Source organism: Netta rufina (genome assembly GCF_964035555.1).
Source record: "Netta rufina genome assembly, chromosome: 4".
Lineage (NCBI taxonomy): Eukaryota > Metazoa > Chordata > Aves > Anseriformes > Anatidae > Netta > Netta rufina.
Genome location: NC_140127.1, coordinates 71636993 through 71663547, shown reverse-complemented (window position 1 = coordinate 71663547; position 26555 = coordinate 71636993). Strand labels below are relative to the sequence as shown.

The 26555-nt window shown below is 47.6% G+C and overlaps 1 protein-coding gene across 1 annotated transcript; it reads right to left on the bottom strand.

Moving 5' to 3' along the window:
• Positions 1-10275: 10275 nt before the first annotated feature.
• On the bottom strand, positions 10276-24927 carry RPIA (ribose 5-phosphate isomerase A). Its single transcript, XM_084286416.1, has 9 exons — positions 24627-24927; positions 20880-20940; positions 19234-19289; positions 16371-16430; positions 15892-15956; positions 15716-15784; positions 15052-15193; positions 13624-13723; positions 10276-11515 (listed from the first exon to the last, which is right to left on the bottom strand). The coding sequence occupies exons 1-9, from the start codon at positions 24864-24866 to the stop codon at positions 11418-11420; spliced, it is 891 nt and encodes a 296-aa protein (XP_084142542.1). The 5' UTR covers positions 24867-24927; the 3' UTR covers positions 10276-11417.
• Between the last annotated feature and the right edge of the window lie 1628 nt (positions 24928-26555).

Genomic DNA, 26555 nt, shown 5'->3' with positions numbered 1-26555 from the left:
ATAATCTTTCACTGCATCCCCAGCCTTTCCCAGCCTCAAACTTCCATCGTTTCCACAGCATCCTATCTCCTTTCTTACCAAACTCCAACCTGAGCCTCACATCTCTTCCCCGTACCTCTGCATGTGTCGTTTCACAGCAGCCAGATCCTTCTTACTGTCTTCATTTTAGCCATTTAACATTTTAGTGCTGTTTCTTATTCTGTTTCTGCACAGGACGAGAATACACCCGCCTGCCCACAGGAATAGGGTGCTGGCATTTCATTCCCAGCCTGTGTGATGATGTCCCACAGGCCAGATGTGCACAGTTCACACCTACACAGCATCATGCCACCCCACGGCTGCTCTCAGCTGTCCTCGTCGCTTCTCTCACACCGTCTGCCAGCACGGAGCCTCCACGCACACCAGGACTGTCTTGCAGGTTCCTCAGGCTGCTTCTCTCTGTCTCCAAAGCAGGGATTAAATCAATTACAAATCTGGTTTAATTCCATCCCTAAAAAGCACAGGAACTTTGTGTCCCACCACTTGCATTCGTCATATAAATTAATTTATATCCTCAGCATCCTTTTCTAGTGGCTGAGTGCATTTAACAGGAAACAGATAAAACATCCCACAGAAATAAATGGTTCTTTTATACCTGAATGAGATTCGGATCATTGGTTGCAGAGGAAACCTTGCGTCACATGCAATGTGCAAGCTGCAGCAACTGTACAGACATGGGGCGAGCTGGAATCGGGATGAACTTTTGTAAGCAAGCTGGAGAGAAAATGAGTTTTCCTCCCTTCCTTTAACTCTGCTCACAGATCACTGCTCTGCTGAAACACCCAGAGCCGCTCACCATCACAGCAATATCTGCAGTTCAGTTCAAAATCAATGGGATTACTCACAGCTTCACCAGCCCAAGTACAGAGGAGGGTCACTGTGAAGCACTGCCCATCATTCGTTCCCAATCGTGTCTCCAAACAATAAAATAAGATTTTGGTTTAATATGCTCATGCAGCAGTAGGAAAGTCACACCTTCTGCAGGGATATACACAAAGTTGCTTGTTATTGTTAACAGCAGGTGCATAGCATGCACCATCCACCATACCCATAGGAACTGCAATGAGTAGAAGTGCTCCAGTTTGCACTTTTTATTCTTTTATATGTAATTTATTATTCCTGCTTGGTTAGAGTGGAGTAACTGAGCTGATTTGATGGTCTTTTGGGTCTAGCTTTTAATGCTAAGTACCCAAGGTGACAGAAAAATTAGGACATTCATTAACTATGTTTTAAAATACCTGATAAAATAATACCTGGTGCATAGCTAAACAAGAGCTAAAATAAATAGCTGATGTGCAGACATATGCATCATCTTAATGGGAGGAACAAGCAAATTAAGGAAATATTGTATAAAGGAGAGCAAGGGATATAATCCCATCTCAGATCGCTGTCATCTTAATAAATCTTAATTAGTCGAAGATGACAAGTCAATTATAAATACATACTTACAAGAGGAAAGCTATGAGGAAGTTAAGTCTTGGCTTGCCTTTTAGAGCAAGTAGATTGCTTTCCAGTCCTCATTAATGTCATGTTGTGTACTTGCTGTTTTCCCCAGCTCTTCTAGGCTTCACTGCAAGTCACATACCCAGTCTCAAAAGCCTTTGGATGACATGGGGTGAGGATATGGGATGGAGTCATCCCACTGCAAGTGCTGCACCTGCTGCACCTTCTGCAGAAGCTGAAGCAACCAAGAGCCTGAGACACCCCAACACTGGATTTCTGCTCAACACCTTGATCTCCACAGGCTGGAGCAATGCCCCTGTGTTCTCCTTGTCTTTGGATTCCCCAAGTCCACCTCCTGCTCACTCCCTGACCTCAAAGCTTGGCCAGATGATTCCCACCCTGTTTGCCCACATTCCCCAACTCACCTGTCACAAGGTTAGTTTTTACAGAGCCTTCAGTCAAATTCCTCTGCTGCACTTTAAAGCAGTGCTTATTTTGTCCGTCTGTGCATCTGACTTCAAATGCAGGTGAAAACCAGCTGAGACCAAGAGATCTGCTTGTGCTTACACACTTTGCTGAGCAGATGTGCATAGTCGAGGTTTCACAGATGAAGGAGGCTGGTCTTTGTTATGAAAGGATGCTGCTGTGGATAGGGCAAACGATGGGTGAAACTATCCCCTAAAATATCATTCAAATTTTTGCTGCTGAGCTCAACAGCACCAGGATTTTAACCTGAATACAGATTTGGAGCATCACTGCTATGAGAGCCCAAATGAACTTAGCTAAAATCAATGGGAGTGTTAGAAATAAGTTCCCAATGCCATAAAAAAAAAAAAAAAAAATGCTTGGATCTTCATAGGATCAGCGTAACTGCCACAGAGAGTTGTTCTCCTGGGGAGGGACAAAAATGAGTTTTCAACACCTCCGTCTTTGAAGCTCTCTCCCATCTGTAGCTGCAGGGATTGGCAGCAGCAGCTCTGACTGGTAAAATGTCACCACTGTACATACAAATCCTGTTAGAAACAACAAATATTCCCTATGAGGGAAAAAATAAAGGTCAATCCTGTTTCAAAATATTTTCTGGAAATTGAATAAAATCTATTCCATTTTTTTTCTTTAAAAATGAGACATATTTTGATTGGGGCATTTCACATATTCAGAGCAGTATTTTTATCCAGAAAATCCAGCTGGCCCTGGTGTGCACCCAGTAAAGGTATGGCTGTTACTGACTGACCTGCAGGTTCTGCAAAAGAGTGTAAGACTGGTGTAATTAATCACACTATGGAAAGTAGAAAATCCCTTTAACGAAGCCACAAAACCCTCTTTAACTTGATCACACTGGGAACAGAATAGAAACAAAACAAGACAAACAAACAAACAAAAAAAAATACAAGACAAACAAACAAGCAAAAAAGACAAAAAAAAAAAAAAGACAAAAAAAAAAAAAAAAAAAAAAAGATTAGAAGCAGTGTTTAATTCCTAATGCACTGCATATACCGTGTTGGCTTTTTTGGGTCTTCTAATCAAGTCATCAACTCTTAGATCAAGACTGAACCTCCTTTCACTTGCTTGAGCCTGTACAGTAAATTATAGGGCCAAACTCCAAAGTAATTTAATTTGTCTAGCCAATAGTTAACAACTTTGCAGTTTTTATAATATATATAATTTATAAATATAACATGCACAAGTGTTGTAAGGGTAAGTCCTGGGAGGTGCTGGTGGGACAAGCTCCAGCAGGAGCTCTACAACCTTACAAAGTCCAAAGTCAAATGAAAAGCTTTGACTTTGCTGGCTTGGTGCAGAACTCCTTAGGTACAGGAAAAGCTGAGGGTTGTGCGTTTTTGTTTGTTTGTTTTGTCTGAGGTTCTTTAAATCTTGCTTTATCCCAATTACATCTTTCCAAAAGAAACAGCTGCAGCACAGTCTCCAGTTCCAAAAAGAAAGCTCCCTGCCTCCAGCTGCTTAGGCTTGTGAATTGTCACAAGAGGCTTCTGCTGAACAGATTTTTAATGGACATGAACATTGCAGGAAGAAACCAAAGCATTGTTACTGACCCATTCAAACAGCAGCAGGAGCTTTAAAGATGTCCTTCATCCTGAAAAGCAGTGTTATAAGGACCAGGCAGTGGGACTTGGGTAGGTGCTGCCAGGAGGGGACAGATCCTGTCTAAATTAGATGAGATGAATCCACTTGGCTCATTCCACAGGGCTCCACATTTGCTCAAGCTACCTGCTCATGTAGCCCTTGAGCGCCAAGTTACTTGAGACAAATCCTATTACCGATGCAGCAAAAGTAGGAATAAGTTGCTCCTGGTCCTGCTATCTCTGTCTGTTTGATCAGCAAAATGGGTGCAGAGATAGATCGATAGGCAGAGAAATGTATTACAGCAGACAGGATTTGTCCACGCTTAGCCAGCTGTCTGGCTAAATAGCAGTATTGATCCTGTAAATAATGACATCCCTAAAACACCTAACTTATTCTTCAAGCAGTAAGTACAGGCCTCGGGGCATGGATTTCTCACAGGATGAATTTTGCTCGGGAGAGGCAGCCATCCACTGCAGAGCAGCCACAGAATGGGGACTCTCTCCTATCTTATTTATTTCTCTTTCATTAGCCAAATGAAGGCTAGAAAGGCATTGCATTTTTCCCCCCCCCCTCTTATTTACTGCATATTCAGTTTAGAACTTCAAGCAATCCAGAAATGTGGAAGTTTTCTAAGCAACCATTGACCAAACAAGGTTTGTTAGCCCCTTTATAACCAAAACATTGCAAATTTGGAAGACTCTAAGCAGCTACAAGAAGATGCATTACACACCTAGCTAAAAAAAATTCCAAACCTTTGAGTAGCGTTTGATAAGATTTTGATTGAAATGTGGCAAAACATTGCTGGCACCTCCAGATGCACAATCCTGAAAGCAGAGGTTTTTACAGTGATTCTTCTGCAATAGCTCCAGCTGTTAAGTTTCACACTGACTCACCTTAATTCATGAGTTCTGGCTAAACTAAAAAGGGATTAAGCAGTTTTATTACACAATATTCAAAACAAAATGATTTGCAGAGCACTGCTTGCATTGACTATACTGCATTGCCTTCCCTAATACAAATAATACAATAATAGCTGTTATACACAATAATAGCTAATACAAATGGCCAAATGTTGCCTCGAATTTCAAATACTGCAGTAAAGTAAAACTGAAGAGGACTCTGCAAATACTCACTGATGTTACTGTAACACAATCTGGCTGTCCTTCCCATTCAAATTAGTTAAGTAATAACTATAGAGACAATTATATAGAGAAACTATATATTATATATTTATATATATATATATATATATATATTTTTTTTTTTTTTTTTGAGAGAGACAACACCCCATTGCAGGAGGGCTGGAATCAGATGATCTTTAAGCTCCATTCCAAACCAAACTATTCTACGATCCTATTAATTTTCCGTATTCCCAGTGTTAGGAAGAATTCTGATTCCCCAGTTCATTTTGCAGTATAAAATTATCTTTATGTAAAACCCAGGTCAAAAGGCCACTGCTGATGAGCTATTAATACCTCTAAAGGGTTTGTAGATGCTGGTCACTTCCATTAACCCACCAGCTGCCCTCCTTTAGGGACAGAACACACGGAGATGGACAGAGCCATGATATCCAGATGCCTACAAGCAACGCTGCCAAAATGAAGTTACTTAAATACATAAATACATAAATACATGTTAAGTTACTTAAATACATAAATAAATACATGGATGACAAATATCCATTGGTTACAGAAGACCAACCCAAGTACAAATACCCTTGTACAAATATCCTTGGGGACTTTGTACTTTTGGGGGAAGCCAATGCCAATTTAACTTCACAGCCACGTATGGAAAAACATTTATCTATAGGCTATGTAAAAAAGGCCTAGAGGAGCTCATGCCACCTGGTAGGCACTTGGTGGCCACCTCTGGTGGACATTTCTCCAGGTCATTGCAGGAGAGCAGAGAAGGGGGTACAGTTTGGGGGTGAATCCTTCCAGCCCAGGCATTCCTGCTAAACCCTGGAAGATCAAAAAGTTTCATTTCATACCGGAGGTAGAAAACGTTATCACCAGAAATAGCCTATAGTTTATAGCCTAATAAAACAGACAATGAATACTTGACTTAAAAGACTAAATTACTATCGTTGCTTGCATCGGGTGCACTGGATGGTGACGGCATGCTGAGGATGCTGTTATCCCAGATGGGTCAGTAACTGCCAAGAATGAGTTTCTGAGTTTCATTTCATGACTGTGATTCCTTCATATGAACATAAAACTGAAGGTAACTGTGAGTGCCCACTTTTAATTTAGTAAGGATAACCCAGACAGATTTTCAATTTCTTCTATTAAAAAGCTGTTTAAAAGGGAACCAGTAGCAGTACCACCTAATTTTTGTCTGCTTTTCAGTGACGCCGATGAGACTGACTTCATATTTGTGACAATACGGGCATATGGACCTGGTATAGTTGTGTTTAAGGCCAGTAAATCTCAGCCACAATCTTTTTAATATCTTTTTTTTTTTTTTTCCAAAGTATATCCAAATGTGTTGAAACCCCACAAACGAAGTCAGCAGGGAACAATTTTAACCAGATCTTACCAGCCTTTACGTTTATTTTTGAATGGAAAAGATGTTCTTAACTGCTAACATTAAAATACAGTTTAAAAAAAAAAAAAAAAAAAGAGCTTTGGCTATGTAGCTGCTACATTTTTATTTTGTTTTATTTTGTTTTATTTTTGTGCTGCCGTACAACCTGAAATGTAAGAGAACATTCAAGAGGAAGAGGTTTGTTGGAGGACAACAGGGGGGTTCTACGAGCAGCCTCAACAAAGACAACAATGAAATAATTCCCATTAATAATAGATGCCTGTTCTTGTACGGGTCTGAACTAAAAGCAATTTGTACCTGCTACCATCTCAGCAGAGAAAAGCATTTAAATTGCTGCTTGTTCTTCAATTACATAAGATTTTGCTTTATTAGTCATGAGCCATTGGATTTGGATTCCTCGCTGACCTGGCCCCATCCTCACTAAACTCTATTTAAAACTAAAGAAGGGAATGGTGAGCTACGCTTTGAAAACCAATACTCGTGTAAGAACAAGAGGAAGACAAGATTCGGTTTTTAAGCAAGGAATTAAGATAGTGAGGCAAGTGTCATACTGTCTAGATTTACAGTGGGCTTTTTCAATTTAATTTGACAGTGCCAAATACATTACATTGGGATTAGACTGTACAGGTTATTAAATCCTGATTACCAGAAGACAGTGCACTGTAGCAAGCAAATAGCTCACAAGTTACTGAAATTACAGCTTTGAAAACGTTTTAAGGGAATTAATGTTTAATTAATGATTTTGATTTTTAAGGCCTTCCAGTAACAGCTTCACTAAGAGATTACACAAACCTGCCGGACACTGCAAGCAGAAAGGATACATGGTGTTATTGGTTTTATAATCAACCTTGCACTGGAACAGCACCACGAGGGAATGAGGAGGCTGATGTACAAAAAAAACAACTGTTCCAGTCAGTAGGCACTTCACCTTCTGTGATTGTTTTTGTTTTGTGTGATCACATTTATCTATCATCCTTTTAACATTACAGCATTAGATGAACTTTGAATTTACGGTGATCCAAGAATATCCCTAATTCAACCTCCCAAGTTAACTTGGATATTAATGTGCACGGATGTTTACAGACCTAAGATGATTGTTTAAAGTTAGCACCGTGCTGCTGGCTTCTTTTTGCTGCTGAATGCTGACTAATGACACTCTTTTTCTTCCACTCAGTTTCATTTCTGCTACTGACTTCCAGGAATAATATACACTTTATAATTTTCCAGCACAAGCTCTGTATGAAACCACGACTGTTTGTTACAAAACTTACTTACACAAAGAAATTTTTGTACAAACTTTTTTTTTTTCCTTAGTAGTTTAAGTAATTTCTCATATTTATGTAGTTTCTTAGAAAAAGCCAAGTCACTGATCCTTCACTCTTTAGCTGACCGCATTTACCATGATGATCTGACATTCTCTTCACAAGGCTGGAATTGTACTTAAGGGACTTTGGAAGATGTACGTGTGTGATTGCCTGTAAAAATGCAAGCAGGAGTCTATTGAACTGAAAATGGTAAACATTTGACATCAGTTTTCCTACAGAAATGACCTTAAAAGGACTTTTCAACACCAAAACATTAGGGATCTTAGTGGTAATCCATGGTGCCCGGTCAGGAGATCAGGATACTTAAAGCTGACCTGTGGAGTGCTGTAATTGTACTGGGGCTTTCCAACAGGGCTGCTCTTGGTGTGTTACAGAGATACGGGGATGATACAAAACCCACTGAAGTTATTGGAAAGGAAAATGCATTATCTTTAGTAGCTTGAGGTTAAAAAAAATGGCTTTCATAATTCATCTTTTTAACCTGAGATACGGGACATTTTTGCTATTGTATTGAGTAAAATAGAACTGTAAAGAGGTTTGGGGTGATTCACAAGGCTTGATACATTTGAAAAGTCCCTTTGATAAAAGAAAGTCACTTCTTCATTTCTTCCTGGAGCAGCTGGACCAAAGCCAAAGCCACCAGAAGGTATCTGGTTAAAGCCACCCGACTTACATGTTCCCCCAGACTTAAACAACTTACCCAGATAAGCCACGAGAAGGCTTTCCCTGGTTGCTAGATGGACCTGGCTCTATGTTTAAAAGATATCAATGCTCATTACGGCTGGTTAATAGTCATTACAGCTCATTTTTCTCACTGCTTATGTGAGCATATTCTCCTCATCACTTGGTTTGGTCTAATACACACAGCAAACATCCTCTGTGCTGCCTGCTTAATTATTTCCATCTCTTTGTCAAGTTTCTCAGCGCAATAATTATGTCAGCTCCTCAAACTAGTCCTGCAGTGACAATAGCAGGAACCTGATGGAAAGAGTTGGTTTGTAACATGGAACGAGGTGGTTCACTTTAACTAAACACTTAATTTCTTTCCCCTTAGTTTAATTAATTCAGCTTAATTATTTAACCTGCTAACCAGAGGTTAATTTGGTTGGATCTGAAGCACTCTATTATTATGTTTATATCAGTTGGGGGTTCTTTTTGGAATGAGCCTCGTGTTTTATTACCTCTCATCCTCATTAATTTTAGTGCTGCTGTTGATCTTTCTTGAAACGTTTGTTTTCTCCGGGGCCAAGTTAATCCATAATTCAGCGCTAATGGTACATCAGCTGTGCGTTACCCGCTGTGCTCAGTGCTAAAAGCGAGGCCAGGGTTGGCGTGCAGGGGATGGATCGTGCCCCCTTACCGTGGTAAGCTTTGGGTAACAGGAACTGCAGTGATATCGCACCCTAAATAGTCACAGCTACTCTGCCTCGGGTGTTAAAAGGACAACTTCTTCCATTTGCTTTTTAATATATATTTTTTAGCAATTCCATCTTCTAAAAATGTATTCCTGCTCTTCTTCCTGAGCAGGTTAGGATAGAGGTGGCAGCCCTGTTGCTAAAGGCTTCTTAAGGCTATTTTAGACAGCACCTTAAAAGTCAAAAAGCAAATGCCACACTACAAACTGCCCAGGGTGTTAAAATCAAGTGCAACAAACACAAATTCAGGCCCAGGAGCTGTTGGGAGAAGCCCTCCGGTGTGCTCACAGGGGAACTGCCCCCGCCCTGGATGGTCACAGCGTGGCAGGGACCCAACAGCCTCCCCGCTAGCTGCAGGGCAGCACCAGTCCCCGCTCCATTAGGTGGATTTTGAGTCATGGTGCCCTGATCCAGAACGCATCCACTGACCGAAAATCTCAGCTGGAGGACTTTGCACCAAACCTGCATAAAAATCGACACAAAGCCTCCAGACCTGGTTCAGACCCCAATTTTTCTCCATCCCTGCAGGACACCAAACTCTCCATGACAGCCCATAACCCAAGACCTGCTCGAAGTCCCCCCAGCAGGGACAGCTGCCACCAAAGCACCGGGCAGTGCCACGAGCATCCCAAGCACCCTGAGAAGCTGGCAAATTAGACTTGCCACGTTCAGGCTCCAATTAACAAGCCCCTGCTAAGCACAGAGCTGAATGAGATCACGTCTGGTCCAGGGCCAGGAAGTAATGGTGCAGTAATGGTTTTATTGGCTTTTTGAGAAGGAGCTGTTTGACTTCAGAGAGTCAACAGCAACGTTGGCTCCCGCTAATCTCATTTTGAGAAGCGTGCTGTGTGAGAAGCAGTTTCCTCACAAAGCTTTGCTTGATTGCTCTCTGTTTATCTAGGATTACATTAGGAGCCCGAGACAATCTGAAAGCAGCCCGTGGCAGTCGAAACAGGGCTATGATTTTGGGAAGGGCTTCTGCAGCATCAGATTTGCGAGAAGAGATGCTTCAGCCTTTCCAGCAAGTTGGTGACTGGGTGGCAGCCAGCGTGCTCAGTACAAAGAGGTTCAGAATTCACAGAATAGATGTGCAGAAAGGGGAAGATTTAAAGGCGTAAAAATAGCTCCTTTTTGTCAAAAGGGAGCTGTATTTTCCATGCCCAAGTTTCAGACATGCGGATTTAAGACAGGCACGTTGTAAGTGCTGCAGCTAGCACGTGATAATTAGATAAGGGTTCATTGAAAATAATGTGTTTACCTTAAGCAAAAAGAAATCAAATGCAACAGGGTGAATTTAGCTTGGGTGAAGTGCTGTTTTAAGGGAAAAATGCAGAAAAACTTTTAATAGAACTAGAGCATAGATCAGTCTCACAACCACCTGCTCACGGAGTAGTTACCTGAAGAATGAAATCACCACCAGACCTGGTATAACAGTTCTTTATTTCAGTGTCTCTAACACAAAAAGAGGGCTTGCATTTTGACATCAGAACCATGCAAAGCACCTGTACACAGAGAACAATATATCAAATGAGTGTCTCCCTCCTGCTACATACGGTAAATTTAGGCAGGAAGACTCGGTTTTCCTTCGCATTCTGCTCCATCCTTCCACAAATCAGCCAGCTGCGAGAGGTGATCATTAACCTTCATTCCAAACCAGTAATTTGCCACAGAACAGTATTCTGCACTGCCCCAAGCTGCTCATAAATGCTTCCGTAAACATCCTCAAGGACCCTCAGGTTCTGCTCTCCTTTTACAAGGATGAAGTTCTGAACATCTCCAGCTACTGGAACAGGCTTTAACAGAGGTACTGGGTTAATGCAGTTGTACGAGAACAGATTTTGGCTCAAAGGATGAATGTCTCCTCCATACAGAGGCCCCAAAAAGGCCCTTATTAACGTCCCAGACACAGGGACACAGAGACCACAGTGCCCCTAGGCTCAGAGATTTGTCATATGCACAGAGGATTAATCAGACATCCCGACTATTAAAAAACAGTGGTGTAGAAAAAATAAAAGGCATAAAATACCGAACCAAAAAGGTTCCAAATAAGGCATCAGCAGGTCCCAACTGGGTGTGCTCCCATTATGCACACCATCCTCCCAAGGTGGCTAAGGATGATGCAACAGGATTGTATTTGTGACCTCAATCACTGAGCGCTAAGAGCAGCCCGAAGGGTTCAAGTTCTGTTCAAAAAAAAAAAAAAAAGAAAGAAAAAAAGAAAAACAAACAAAAAAAATAAAACACAAAACAAGAAGTATTCTTTTTGGTAAATATTTCTTAGAAAATCAAAATGTTAAAGCAATTTGTTTAAATGATTCTTTAAAAAAAGACAACATTCCTGTAAAGTAAAAATATATATATATCTAGAAATAGAATATAATTTTTTTGTTGTTTTTTTTTTTAAAAAAAAAGACATTCAGTATCACATCAGCGGATTCTGCTCAACTCCCCGTCCGCCTCCTGCGATACCCGCTGCTCGTTAAGGCAAAACGTCAGGCTGGCACCGTTACCACAGCTGAATCCAAGTGGCCCGAGGTGAAGCAGAGCGGGCAGCGCGCCGTCGTCAGCGGGGCTGCTTCTCCCTCACGCTGACCGAGCCGTCCTCCATGCCGAAATACACCACCTCTGCCATGTTGATGAACAGCCCCGTCTCCACCACACCTGGGAATGAGAGCGTTAATGCTGGAGCCATCAAAGGTTCAGAGAAATGTGTCCAGCCTGGGTGATTTGCATCAGCCACACTGGGAGCACCTGGGAAGCTTTTTCCCCGCAGCCAGCCCCCTAGGAAGCTCTCTGGAGAGTAAGAAACAGCTCCCAGAGCTCCCCGTGATGTTCACACCACCCCAGCCACCGTTTTTACACTAACACAACCACAAACAAGGCATTTTCAGGCAGCCCACAGGAGTCAGAGGAAGCCACACAGCCATAAACTTACCCACTTTAGCTTTTAAACATGTCTGAAAAATTATCTTCTTCGAGTACACCTGGGTAACGCTTGTTCAGATATTAAGAGACAGCAGATCTGCTGCTGCCTCTGCAATTTGTAGCCCATTAGCAGGTATGCTTCTGGTTGCATTTAATTACGTAATTATGGGGTGCTCTTAACTTCACAGTGGTCACTGAGCCGCAGCCAGAGCCCATAAATACCCAGGCTCGTGGTTTCCAAACCAGGCAGGTGGAGGATGCAAGCCAGTGCCATGGGTTCAAACAGTGCCTCCAGGCTTTCCTCCCAGCCAGCAAAAGACTCCTCTAGGAATCAAACTGAAACTTCCTCCGGGACAGGGGAGAAAAGCCAGCTTTTCACATTGCTTAAACCTTTGATACCACAGAGATTACAGCCACAGAAAAGACCATGAGAAGCTTATCACACTGTCTACAGGGAATTAAGGGCAAAATGGATTTGAGGCCAAAGATCAAGGAGGAAGAAAAAAAAAATAGCATCAAAGCGATGCTCATCCAGTTGGTCCTTTCTTATGCAGCCAAAAGAAAAGCCCAGGGATACCATCAGCTCTGTTTTGAGGCACACAAAATCCTCGAGCATCTTTAACACTGGCAGTTTGTAGCGATGCACAGCTCTGCAGCCCCCAGAGACCTTCCAAGGCGGCAGCTTGCTGGTGCACGTGGCACTCAGCATGCCAAAACCCTGGTCCCGTAACGGACCCAAAGACAGAGGCCACCAACACTCAGAGCCAGCAGTGAGACTGCTGGGTGAGCCCACGCATGCTGCCTAGGACATGGAGCACTGCACGGGGACAGCCCAGCCCAGCAGCACTCACTGGTTCATTTACACCAGCCACTGGTTTGTTTAGATCTGCTCCTGCCAAAGGTCTGAACCCGCCATCTACTGTTGGCTGCGAGCAAGTGCCAAGTAATTATTCAGACCGCAGACACCAAGACAAGCCAGGGCAGAGGTAACACCCTAGCAGCTTGCTCCGAGAGCTGGAGAAAAGAAAATGGGTTTGTTTTCAGCAAGTCAGCCTTCCAATAAGCACAGAGGGAAGCAAAGCCACTAAACAGAAGCAGCTTTAAGTTACCGGGGACTCTTCACCAAGCCTAAATTCATGGCCTCTGGCTGGTCTTGTTTAAATGATGGTGCCAGGACAGTATTTTGCCACTTTGCAACAGGATCCCAGCCTGTTCCTATGCGTTCTGGCAATACACGAGCAATAGTAAAGCTAAAGGCAGTCCTGCTGTGTGCTGCAGGGGCAGGCAGTTATCTGGGATGAACTCAAAGATAAAAGATACAAGAATATGTATTCAAAAATTGGCCAGATTCAAGAGCAGACGTTTGCTAAGAACTCCAGACGAGATGGCCAGAAGAGGCTGAGCCAGGCTTCATCTGCTCAGGAGTCCTTGCAGAGAAGCTGTTCCATTTGGAAACAGAATCATTGGCCACTGCTTCTCTTTTGCACATAAACAGCTGTAACAACAGGTACGATATCCTGCAACCTTACAGCAAGGTGAGCCCCCAGGACTACACAACAGTAATGAGACGGAGCTGTAAGCAGTTTCTGGATAACACAGCCCAGTGCAAAAATGAAAATAACGTAGCCCAGTGCAAACCCCTCGTTCCTGAGTCCACCAGTGGCTCCATTAAAAGCTTCTTGCTAAATGGACATGAGGAGAGTAAGGAAGAGAATAAGACTGGCGTGACTAAAATACAAAATGGCACACACACACACACACATACACACATTATCCCAAGGTTGGGGCTTTTCTAGCATGGACCAAGCCTTAGCCAGTGTTTGTTTTTTAGTTACAGACATTACCTGGTATCATTTTGATGGCAGTGTTCACTTCGCTCCATTCATGAACCTTGTCAAACTTCCAATCCAGGATGAAGTTCCCGTTGTCCGTCACCACGGGGCCCTGGGAAGCAAACCCATCTGTCAGCACCGTGAGCTCTTTTCCTACCAAGCACGGCGAGGGACTGTCACGGCCTCACACCAGGAGCTGTCCCCGCTGCACTTTCTCTTTTCTGTTCAGAGAAAGTCATCGTTCAAGTAAAGGAGGGCAGTGCACTGCTCCACGAGAACAATAAGTCTGTAAGAAAAAACATCACCCGAGGCAACTACGCCTCCCGCATTCTTCTGCATACAGTTCACAGATAATCATGCAGAAGCTGGAAATAATAATGATGTGATTTCATCACTGTGATAGAGGATCCTTTTTGCAAGAGTAAAACCAGATGAATGTCCTAAAAAGGCTTGGTAAAAATACACAACTGAGGCCAAAACAAGACCCTCCACCCCAGCAATATGGGTGTGCCATGTACTGCTGGATGCTATGTGGAGGTTTTGGGAGCTGAAGGATTGCTGGCCTTCAGTGTCCCAGATGTGCTCAGCACTCTCAAACCCCAACAGTTGGGTCCTTTCAATAATGACATGACAGCTGGGGCTGAGAACAAGATGTCTCAGCAGCTTGGTGCAGGGTTTGTGACCACACATGCCAGCAAGGACCACGGCAGGAAAAAAGCATCCTCCAAAGTCAGGGCTCGTGCTGGAGCAGCACCAATGTGCATTCCCGAGAAAGGCTGGTCTCAGTTCATGGACAACAACTGGTTTGATCTTCTCAGGCTCCTAAACACAGCCCCTCAACCTCTGGCCAGGGGATTAAATGCACCAACACCAAGTACTCAGCCTTCAGGCATTAGCTCCAGCTTTTTCCTGCAGACAGCTCTCTTTTTCCCTGGCTAAGCCCCACTGTCCCAGCCAGGATAGGACAGTGGCGGTGGAAACAAGGCAGATTTGGTTTCAATTTAGTGCAGCTCTTGCTCTGTGTAACACTCAGGAGCCTGGGATCACCAGGAGCTGCCCACATAACACATTGGTGGCACAGACTGCCCTCCAACCCCCAAACATCCCTGCAGAGCAGCAGGTCAGGTATGTGTGGGTGAGATGGAGGCCCCAGCAGGACAGAGAGGGATCCCACAAGCACAGCAACCCGTACTGTGAACAGAGAGACCCAAAGCAGCCTTCAGACGTGGGCTTGGCCATCCCTCTTCCCCTTGTTCGGGGCTGTTTGCTTTGAGAGGGAGGCCAGAGAGGCCTTCCATGAGCAAGCCCAACATCTAAACACGCAGTTCGTTAACCGAAGTGTAATTGGGGGAGAATTACACAAGGGACCAGATTTAATCAGACAAAAAGTCACATTCAGGTGGTTCCTTTGGGCACTTGGGGCCGATCAGGGCCACTCACCGCTTTGCTTACAGCCATCCGCAGCTCTGCAGCACCCCCGAAGTTCTTGGTCAGGGCTCTGGTGACAGGGACGTAAGCCATGGGGATGACTTCAATGGGGATTCCCTTCTTCCACTGCTCCCCGAGACTCTCTGATTTTTTCCTGAGGACACGGTTTGAGGCGAGATTAGTGTCAGACATTACACTGCTACCACCATTAACATAACACACATCAAATTCTCTCTTGCAAATCCCGCAGGTGTAAGGCTCTAGAGAACAGAGCACTCAGTTTGCACTTGCACGTGTGCAGGAAGAACAAGTTTAATGTGCAAAGCTCTGCTCATAAGCCCTGTTTTTACATACTTTGGACAAACAGGACAGAAATTGGCTTCTCCACAGCCTCATGGCTGCACGCACAGAAGGGGAAATTTATTCTGTGCCGACAATCACTGAGCTCAGAAAGAACAGAGCAGCAGCTTCCCCACAAGCTCTGCTGACTTGTAGGCAGGCCTGCTGAGTTGAAAATTAAGGAAAAAAGGCCAGATTCAATCGCTGAAGCACTGGGAATCAGGCTCGTCTCCACTTATCCCTGCTCCCCTGACCCACTGGAAGAACTGTAACAGCCTAACATGGGACCACCCAAATCCTCCCACAAGACAGAGGTGTAACAAACCTTAATATTTACCTGTAATCGGCAATAACAATGAAGCATTTTGCATATCCTGCAACTATCTTCTCCTGCGTCAAGCAGCCACTGCAAGGGAATAAAAGAAAACGTCAGAAAATGTCAGAAAACATCGGACTGCCCCAAAGCCACCCACCGCCGGCGCCCCACACAGACACACAGACAGCAAGGCTCACCCGCCACCTTTGATAAGGTTGAGGTTTGAGTCCACCTCATCCGCTCCATCGATGGCAACGTCGAGCTGTAGGGAGAGAAGAAATTCAGTGTGGAAACCTCACCCATACAGCCTCAAGGTGCTGCTCTCAGTGAAGACAGGAGGTGAACTTGCCGTCTCAGGGGATCACCCGGGGACAAGCCCTGCTCTTTCTGGTCACCTTGTGGTGTCAGTGGTTGGGATTTTGGGGCATTTGTGGTCTTTGTGAAATGGAGGAGCTCGGTTCAACAGCCTCCTGGCCCACAGTCCCTGCCCAAGTCACCCTAAAACCCAGCCTCTCAGCCGGACCACTGCTTGAGCAAACTAAAAAGCTCAGGGAAAAAAATAAACTAAGCCAGTTTTCTCCCATCCTGCAGCTTTTCTCCCCAAGGACAGATGAGCCTGGTGATTTAGGAAGGGCCAGGCTGAAGGCAGGGCAGGTGAGGCCTCGGTCCCGCTTACCTCTGGATGTCGGTCCAGGTCACTCAGCGTTAAGCCGTTCTGCAGGATCAGCTGCCGGGCCTGCGCACCAAGAACACAGCAAACACCAGTTACCAGGGGCAGGGAAGGAAAACAGCCTTGTGGGGTCGTTCCCCACACCACAGCAAGGATGGAGGCACCCTGGAAAGCCTGCAGGGCTCTGTCCTGAGCTCACAGAGACCCAGCAACAAGGCACGACAAGGAGGAAATGCTGCTTCCACACCAGGTTCTTTTGTCCAAATAATGATGGTTTGAACTCAAAATGCTCAGACGGTGCAAAGGGAATGGCCTGAGTGCAGGTCTCTCCATCCTAGACAGCGGGAAGGCCTGTCAGCTTGGTGGGAGACACCTGTGTCTAAGCATGAGGACACATATAGGCTTTTTGATTCCTGTGTTTTTCATTTCAGCTGGGACATTATACTCCCCTGCACCCATCTAGCCCCTCGGATTTCTTTTGGCTGAAAAACAGGAGCAGGAAAATGAATTATTTGCACCGTAGCGATACGGGGCTAACGATGAAAGTGTTATTCATATCAGAAAGAAACAAACACCAAATGAAAAAGCAAAAAGGAAAAGCACAACTCATGGCAAAAGTGTGGGAAGCCTCCTGGAACAGCTCTTTGGTGGCCCCGGCAGACTTTTACTGAAGTAGCCGTGCATTTCCCTCTAGTGGCAACACGACACAGAGCACCTGGAGCTACTCTCCCCTTGGTCCACCTGTATGAATGTAAGACGAAGCTTACAGAACCTTAAATGGGTTGAATTTTCCGTTGCAGATCACTGTTTGAGTGAGAGTCCCTCCTTGCATGAATTCTGCTCGAGTCTGAACTTCCCGTTGTGCTGTGGCTATTCCAAGAAACCTGGATGAACTCCTTCCCAGCAATTTTACCCACTTAAAAAGTGCACCAGTCACATGTGGAAACGCTAAGAAGGATTAGCCCGTGATAGCCCTGGCAATGAGAAACAACTTGTATCTTTTATATTTCTGTATCACTTCATAACATGCAGCTTTAACACCCATGGGCTGAGGGCTCTTGATCAAACTGTGCACTGGGATTGCCCCGAGGGCTCCCAAAGTACAAAAAGACCCCCGTCAGTGGGTGTACATTGGTGGTGTTCGTGTAGGAAGATTTCAGGGATCTGGGAATTGAAAGCATTGGAAAACACTGTGCTGCACATGCAGGCCAGATCCCAAACAGGCCCAGAGCGAGTGGCGTGGAAACGAGGTGGCTCTCCTCGGGCCCTCTGCTTGCAAGGCGATGAGAGCAGGCCGGCAGAAATCAGCAGCAGAGCTCCCACAACGGGGGGCAAAGTGGCAGGACCCGGCAGCGACGGGTCGCTGCCCACAAGGGTCTGGCTCCGTGCTCTCGGCACGCGTCCGGGTGCAAAGAAGAGACAATGCAAAAGCCAAGGGACGGATACTTACCCCGGCACTAGCTTTACTGATGGTGATGGAATCACCCAACCTTACAACAGGGAAGGGAGAAGAATAAAAGCCCACTGAAAGCAATTCTTCCTTGCCAGTGACCTCAGGCAGCCATTTACACCTGTACGTAGCGAAAATAAGAGGCTGTTTTGCTGACCTGGGAACGTTGCCCTACGAATGGGTTGAGGTCTGAGAGACTGCACAGGATACGAGGCAGCCGCACATTTGGGGGATTTGGGCTCATGCAGGTGTGTGACCTATCTCCTCCCTTTACCAGCAACCTGGTTGTTTTACTGGGAAGAAACTTTGTAATGTTACGTGAACGATCCCAGCAGGGCAGGCTCCAGCCCACACTCGCCACAAAACTTCTATCAATATTCCCTTCAAGACCTAACGATGTAATTCAGAAGAGTTTTAATACGTTCTGACAGCCCATGGCACCTCAGGATGGGGATCAGTTTAGTCAGATCAAAGAGAGGCCATCACTACAGTGAAACAGAAGCACTGATACAGGTTGAAAAATTTTATTTTTTTTACTTGTTTCCCTTTGCAGCAGTTTGCTTTACATCCAGTTTGCCACTGGTTGTTTGCAACTGCTGAGAAGAGAGAGACTTACGTTTAAAGAGCATCCGCAGGGCACAAGGGTATTAAGTTTTCATAAGGTTTTAGGATAATTTAGGTTGGTCTCCATCCAACCTCCAGCTCACACCAGGGTCAGCTACCAGGCTGCTCAGGGATTTGCTACACAAACCTCTGAAACTGCGCACGGCCCCTCTGGGCAGCCCGCCTCACCGTAGGATTGTCCTCACGGTGACAAAGTTGTGACAGAAGTACAATCCCAGAATCCACATCAGGACCAAGAAAAGGACAAATGTCCAGTTCCCAGACTGGAGTGTTGCCACCCAGCCTTGAAAACCCCGCGGGTGGCTGGCACCGTCTCCTCTCTACCCTAAGGGGACAAGGTGCACAGCTGCTCCTCCGCAGCTGTGTTTCCACCTCAGGGAACAGAGGCAGAGAGACCAAAGGCATTTGCCTGAAGGCACAGAAGCAGCTCAAAAGCTTCCTGAGCAGCTCTGAGTTTTACCACAGAGCCACAATTCTCCCTCTCCCCGCCAGCTTCTTAACAGCTAGGTTGGTATGAGCTGATCCCTGCAAAAGTTGCACTGCAAAGGAAAAATTAAGCTGATTTCTCTCCCGCAATCTCTTGTAAAACCCAGCTGATACATGCTGTCAAGCTCCTCCTGAAAACACAAGAGCTTGCACCGTGATTTTCACAGCTTTCAGGGCCTGGTACAGAATGAGGGAAGGAGACTCGGCATCTCCAACATGTTTTGCATTACGAGCCTGCTTCACCACAGCCAAAGGAAAGATGTTTGTGAGCGCCTGGACTAAAAGAAAACAAAGGAGGGAAGAGCTTACCTGAAAGGATGTAGGGATGCAGACAATTGCCAGGTTCTCTTCTTTGACCCGCTCGGCTGGAGGAAGAAAGCAGAAGCCTTGGTTTGTTCCTTGCAGAGGGAAACACAGCGCAGCAACTCTCGCTTTAAGGAATCAGCTCAGAAAAGCCGCTCTGAATCACCGCAATTACTTGCTTGGCTTGCAAATAACTCAGTCACGCTCAAAACACCAACAGGTGCCACCCTGCAGAGGCTCAGGCTCTGTTTCTGCAGTGGTGTTTGAACACCCCCCCAGCCCCGGACCCCACGAGCCGTTAACCTTTGGGTCTCCAGCAGCGGAGGAGCGAGGGTTGTGCCTCATCAGCAGCTCCTGAGACATCGGCCCCGCTCCCCTCTCTCGCTCCATTAGACAGGCTTTGCTGTGCTCCTTGTAAACAGAGCCGCAGCAGCTGCCTGAGAGGTTTTCTGGCTCGTTGCCTTGGGGACATCGCGCCCATTTCTTATAAAACATTTAAATATACGGCAGGGAAAGGATTAATGAGGCACGGTATGCTGTGAGACGGAGGGAAAGATTTCTTCCCCCAGGTTAATTTCAAATGATGAAAATCTATCAGTATGATATTGCTACAGCCAAAAATGTGATTTTTGTAAATACAATGCAACAGCCAGCTCATCAGAGCGAGCATGTGGGCCACAGGCTTCAAGGCACTGCAGCCTTGCAGGGATGAAATACACAGGGCCATGTCCTGCTACAACTCACATCTCACTTTTCTTTTGAGATCGATCCCGTGTTAAAATTGGAAGTGGCTGTAACACTGAGCCAAACCCAGGCAGCTGAATGGCAGCTCCCGAGCCACCTCCCAGGACATACAAAGGCGTGGGGTGATGTGGGTGCGACAGGCAGGTCACACCGTGATCCCTCCTGTGCCCTGTCCTGTGCTCTGCCCGAGGAGCTGGGAGTCACTTTGCAGCCACAGCAGCCAGAGGCACACCGAGCTCTGCTTCCAAATGAGAGTCCCAAGGCCGAAAGGGAACTTTAAACCTCTGTGCCCACCGTAATGAGGCAGGAGGATAATTACCCTCACAGTTACTCTGCAAAAATGCGTTCGCTTCGCTTGAGAATTTTGCAAAGAGGCTGAAAATTTCTGAATCACACCCCAAGCAAATCTGCACCTCGAGGCAAGCAGATCGACCTAGCTGCGGGGTATAAAAAAAGGTGAAACAGGATTTCATTCCTTGCCCTGCTCACACCTCAGCAGGACCCTCAGCGTGAAGCAGCGTGAGCTGCATGGGAACGGGTTAATGGCAGCAGAGCAGCTGCAGGAGCCACAAAGCAAGTCAGGACTGGGCAGAGCTGGAAGGTTTTTAGCTCCAGTTTGCAGTGGGTGCCAGTAAATCGCATCGCCTGGCTCTGCGGGGAGAACAGGTGGAAAGCACGGCCCTGCTGAGCAAAGCCGAGGGAATCAGTCCCTCCTCGGGGCTCTCTGTGCAAAAAGTTTGGAGCACGAGGCCCGGCTGTAACCTCCGGCTTCGAGCAGGACAGGGCAGCAGGGTGAATACACCCAGTGTATGAGCACGAGCTCTACGTACGCCTGGTTTCCAGTTATTTGGGACAGCTGGACAAGAGGACTTTCCGCAGGAGGAGCGATGTGACGGGGAGCACCCTACCTAATCGATGCACCGCGTGGACAATCGTGGAACCGCTTCCGATGCCAAGAACTTGATTGTTCTGCAAATCAAGGAGAGAGACAGGAGAGCTGTTAGTGGGGCACGGTGTGAGGCCTCTGCTGTTCCAGCAGACTGTATTTTGGGCACGTGCAAGGGAAACTTTGCCTGGAGATGCTCGCTGACAGCGTGCTTCAGACAAGGAGAGGAGCTCGCTCCAGTGTGGCAGGACTGCTGCCTGCTCTCCCTGAGGGATTTTAAGCAACTCACTCACTTCTTACAGGACCTGAGCTCGCTAAGTACCGCTGTGTCTGGCTCTCGGGGTGCTCAATGCACGCTCATTGCTGGTTGCTGGCAGCGCCAGAGGCAGCCTCAGCAGCAGCACATCGGGGCTTGAATTCCAACTAATCCTTGAGGGACTGTGCTGAGGGCAGCCAAAACAACAGGATTTGTCCTCCCCCACAAAAGCCCAGCGCAGAGCAGGAAGGAAGCCTGGGAAACACTCGCACAGGGTCTCACGGCTCAGCCTCTCGGCACTCCCAGCCAGCAGCACGTCTCCTCGAAACAAGCAGCCCATTTGCAAGCCCCAGCCCCGGCACAGGATGAGTCTTTTCCTTCCGAGAGCAGGCAGAGAGGAACATGAGCTCCCTGCGGTTCACCAGCAGGCAACGGCAGCACTTCTCCTGCCGGAGAGCTGGGAGCTTCCCCCAATACCACAGAGGAAGAAGGTGAAACGGCCTCCAGATAACATCTCCCAAAGAAGCCACATAGCAACAGCAGCGGGCTGCTGCCAGCGGGGTTGTTAATAATGCTGGACATGCACCAGCAGCCGAAGCAAAGCAGTTCCTAGAAGACACTAACACCATCCCCTAACACAGGGCACGGAGCTGGCTGCAGGAGGCTCCGGCGACAGCCCTGAAGGATGAGTGAGCCTGGCAGCGTGTGCTGAAGAGGGTCACGTTTTAAACACAGCTCGGCCCTGGACTTTCTCTGCTCGTGGTCCGGCTCCAGGATCGCTGCGGTCTCACCCGTAACACAGACACGTTTCTAAAGCACGCCGCAGGCTGAGGGTGGTTGGGCGCAGTCGTGTTGCCTGCCCCAGAGGATGCTTTGCTTTGTAAACCTGTGTTTTATTACCAGCTCAGCCTCCCACCCAGCAAGAACTGCCTGTGGCATCTTGCACACTCATTTTCAGTGTACTTGCCCCAGGTTTGGATGGGATCCAAAGCTTAAATTGACTTAAGGAGGCACGGTATCACCACAGAGATTTCAGACGCTAAAGACTTCCAGCCAGCCAGAAGTGCAGGCACAGAGCTGCTGGGTGTTCCTTCTCGGATGTCAGGCAGCTCTTCCTCCGTGAGCAACAAGTCGGAGCTCAGCAGATGTGGACAAAGCCACATCTGCAGCATTTCAACCGGCTGAAACGTTACTGGGACGTGAGCCTGCCTGGAAAGGCAGAGCTCAAGGCAGGTCACCCTCCCCTACGATTAATGACTTCCCTTGCTTCTGCAGCTTAAAAGCTTAAAAAAAAAATAATAAAGTTCTCTGAAACCCAGCACACAAACAGCTCCAGCTCTTCCTAACCACCGTGACTCTGCAAAAGAAGGGGAAAGCAACAGATCACGGCCACGTGCTTGCGACACTGCCAGCAGAGCTACGACATGGGAGAAGCCCAACAGCTCCCAGGGCTTCTCAGTTTCACCTGCCTGGCTGGCAGAGCCCAGCAGAGCAGCTGCAAGGGGCGAGCAAGGCTCGTTTTGGCCATGCAAGGGGCAGTTTCATCTCCTTGACCTCATCTCTGCAGGCTGGGACAACTTTTTGGAAGCCCTAAAGCAATGGTGAAAGTCTCGGCATCAGCCACCCCATTGTAATGAGGTGGGAAGAGCTCACCAGGCTCATCAACAGAGATAAAATTGAAGTTGTTTATCAGTGAGGAGGGGCAAAGCACCCTCCTGTAGGAGGTGGCAAGCCTTTGGGCTAAGCACGTTTCCCAAAATTCACTTTAAGCCTTTCTAAAGCGGTGCTGTCACAACCCCTGACCTACCACGGTTCCTATCTCTCCCTTCTCAGCTCCAACCCTGCCCAGAGCAGGGGCAAAACTAGCCCAAACCCACAAAATTTTAAAAACGGGTGCACAGCAAGCCTGCCCCGAGCTACAGACCAGCAACACCTCACAGGCACGGCCAGTCCAGCACCAGTTTCCAAGATTTGGATTTACATGAGCAAAGAACTGGAGATGAGCAGCACGAAGGCCGAAGTTTCCTTGTGGGCATCTTCAGTCCTCTGTGGCACTGGAGGAGCTGTATAAAGGCAGAGCCAGCTGTCCCCAGGCAGCTTAGGGCTCCATGCTACCTGCACTGCTCCTGTTTGAGCTCCTCCATCCCGGTGTCTGCTCGAGGTACCGTGGGTTCTGCTCTCACACCTGCCCAGGGACAAGCGCTGGGGGTAAAAACACTGACCTGGCTTTAATTCAATGAGAAAGAAGGAGGAAAAAGGAAAAAAGGGATCCCTTCCTGATCCCCACCTAATGCAGCTGCTGCAGGCTGCCCAAGGAGCTGGAACTTTTTGGAAGCCCTAAAGCAATGGTGAAAGGGCAGCCCCAGTGCCATGAGCTTGCAGCAGAGCCGTGTCCTGCCCAACCCAGCCCCAAACCCAAACCCAAACCCAGCAGCACCTTCCACACGTGCCTGGCACACACGGGAGGTGATCTGCAGCTGCTTTTTTGGGAATCCTACTGCTCCCTCTGCTAGCAGCGATAGCAGCAACAGCCAAAAGCAAAACTGTCGGGCAAAGCAGCTGCTCCCTCCCGATAGAAGCTGAAAGGGAGATGGGTTTTCTGCAATAGCTGAGACCATCCAGCTCTGGGGGGACTCCAACTTGTTTCAAGCCAGCTTGCAGAGCAAACATTGCGATATTACTCCCACTGCTGCCTCTTTCATTATTAGCCAGGCCCTGAACTTCAACCCGTTGGGACAGGGCCAAACGTCACCGTTAAGTTGTCCTGACCATAAAATAGTGCAAAAGTCACGACTCAGGAGTCACGTTTTGCGCCAAAGTGCACCCACTGCATGACACCCCGCAGTGCCAGGCACGGAGCAGCCCCGCTCCTGGTGGTCAAACCCTTCACAAACCCACACGCTGTGAAATTTGGGGCTTGCTTTCAGCAAGGGAAGGAGCTGATGCCACTGCAAATCGGGATCTCCCCATCCCACTGCCAGCTTTGCAGGGCGCTGCGGGAGGACGGAGTGGCTGCAAAGGAAGCAAAACACTTGTGGGACACCAGGGAAGCTGCTGGCAATCGGGCTGGGGGCAAGCAGGGTGGAAAAAGGGATTTTTCCCTCCCCACGAGTGCTAATATGGACTTGGAGCCCTACACCCCTTCTTCAGCACTGTTGAAGAGATGGTGAGATAACCCATGGCTCGGCGATAACCCACTCCCTGATGTTAACCCACTACTCAATGACAACCACCGAGCCTCCAAATGTTCCCCACCACCTACCCCAAAGCTGGGACACCTCCGATCCCATCCAACCCTTGATGGGGCGACCCAAACCCTTCGCCCCTCTCCCTCCTGGCATGGGGCTGCCACCCCCACAGGGCTCGCTGGGCTGGGGGGTGACGAGCCTGGGGGCAAGCCCAGCTCACAAGGAGGGAAAGCAGGGAAAAGCTGGGGGTGTCCTACCCAGAAAGGGGGGCTCGGGGACGAATTTGGGGACCGGGACGGGACGGAGAAAGCAGCCGGGGTCTCACCTGGACGTGCCTGTCCACCGCCGCGCAGGCTGCCAGCCGCTTGGCTTCCTCGGCCATGGTGCCAGCCGGCCGCCCGCGGCTGAAAGCTGCCGTGTCCCCGTCCCTGTCCCTGTCCCTGTCCCCGTCCCTGCTCCTGTCCCTGTCCGTGTGTCTGTCCCTGCCCCTGCCCCTGTCCCTCCCCGGCGGCCGGGCAGCCAGGGCGGTGCTGCGGAGCGGGCCGAGCCTGCCGGGGAGCCGCATGCCGCCGCGGCCCGCCCCCGGGGGGCTCTCCCGGCCGGGCTGAGGCCCTGAGCCGAGCCGCCTGGATGCCTCCCACCTCCCTCCCTTCCTCCTTCCTCCTTTTCTCCTCCTCCTCCTCCTCCTCCTGCTTCTGCGGCAGGCTGGGACTTGTAGTGCGGCGAGCCCGGGACTACAGCTCCCAACAGTGCCCGCTTGGGGGAGCGGCTCCCGGCTGGGCTGTGGGGTTGGGGGGGAGCCCGGAGCCCTTCACAGCCTTTCTCAGCTTTTTTCAGTCTTTCACAGCCCCTATTCCCCGCCTGGCAGCCGGGGAGCTGCCCCCACACAGGCAGTGTCCCCCCCTGGGACAAATGGGGACGTGGATGGGACAGGAGGTGCTGGCCCTTGGGGCGGCCAGCACCCGCTGCTGCTTCTCCCAGTGTAAAACTCAATGGGGTTTGCCATCAGGGAGTGCATAAAACCTTTTATTTTTTTTTTACTTTTTCCGCATTTTTTCCCCCTTTTCCGTGGCTTGTCAGCTGCTGACACCATCCCCTAGACAATCCCAAGCCCAAACCTGGTAGCCAAGCTGAGGCCAGGCACTGGTACCACAAAAAAAAAAAAAAAAAAAAAAAAAAAAGCCCTTTCCAGGCTTCATCCCATGTAGGCAGCTGGGATTTGCAGGTACAAGGTCACAACGAGTGGAGAATCTTTTCTTATTTGCACAACAGAAAAGCTGCTGTTGACTCTTTTTATTTTTTTTTTTTAGTTCTGCACATGACTGACTTGTTCTGCTGCCAACCCCTGCAATTCCGCTGTGATTTTTTAAGGCTAGAAACGTTTCCTTTTGTTTTCCCTGGGCAGGCACGCCAGCCTTTGAACAATGGGGCCTTATTTCCACAATGGCTCTATTATCATCAGCCAGGCTTATCGGAGTGAGCTGAGGCCTTACCTTTCTGTACAGAGCAGGTGACTCGCTATTAAGAGCATGTGACTGCTATACAGAGGAGCCCAGAGTTTTGTTTGCTGGCAACGATTTTTCCACAAGATACACGTTTTAAAGTCCAAAAACGCATGGCTAATGAAATCTAGATTTCAGAAAGAAATCCCTCCTGAGTGCTGTGTTCTCCCACAACGCCTTAATGTTGAAGGAGAGGCTGACTGGGTTTGGGTGTCACTCCGTTCGGCATCCTAAGTGTTTGACTTCTGCTTGGAACAAAAACCAGTCCTGGGGTTTTTACACCGAATCAGCAAACCCACCTTTACATGCGGGAGCCTCTCAAATCCTGCCTGAGTGAGGAGTGCTGGTGCTGAAGTTCAAGACGAGGTGATAAACATGTTTGTAGCCTCAAAGCAACCGCTGCTGGCTTTGGCTTGAAACACATCCCGCAGTGCACGTGCCCGGAGGAATGCAAACATTTCCACTTACAGATAATGCTGCTTTCTGTTAGCGTTTTCTCTGAATCGGTCAGTGAGGCACAGTTCCAGTGAGCGCAGGAAGATCTTTCCCAGAATATTCAGTTTCGGGTGTGCTGAGACTTGCCTGTGCACAAAAAGAGGGCACTGGACCTTTTAGAGATGCATTTTCCCTAAGTTTCAGTGACAGCCAGCTCTATTTGCAAAGGGCTCAAAGTCATTCTGTACAAGCCTGTGTTTGCCCCTTGTCAAAGCCACTCTGGGAGCCAACACTCATCCTCTCTGCTTCATTCAGTA

Excerpts from the sequence above, each read along its gene's own strand:
- RPIA (XM_084286416.1), bottom strand. The coding sequence starts at position 24,866 with ATGCGGCTCCCCGGCAGGCTCGGCCCGCTCCGCAGCACCGCCCTGGCT. Across the intron at positions 15,785-15,891 it reads AACCTTATCAAAGGTGGCGG|TGGCTGCTTGACGCAGGAGA; the intron begins GTGAGCCTTGCT and ends ATTCCCTTGCAG. Across the intron at positions 11,516-13,623 it reads TGCCATCAAAATGATACCAG|GTGTGGTGGAGACGGGGCTG; the intron begins GTAATGTCTGTA and ends TCTCATTCCCAG.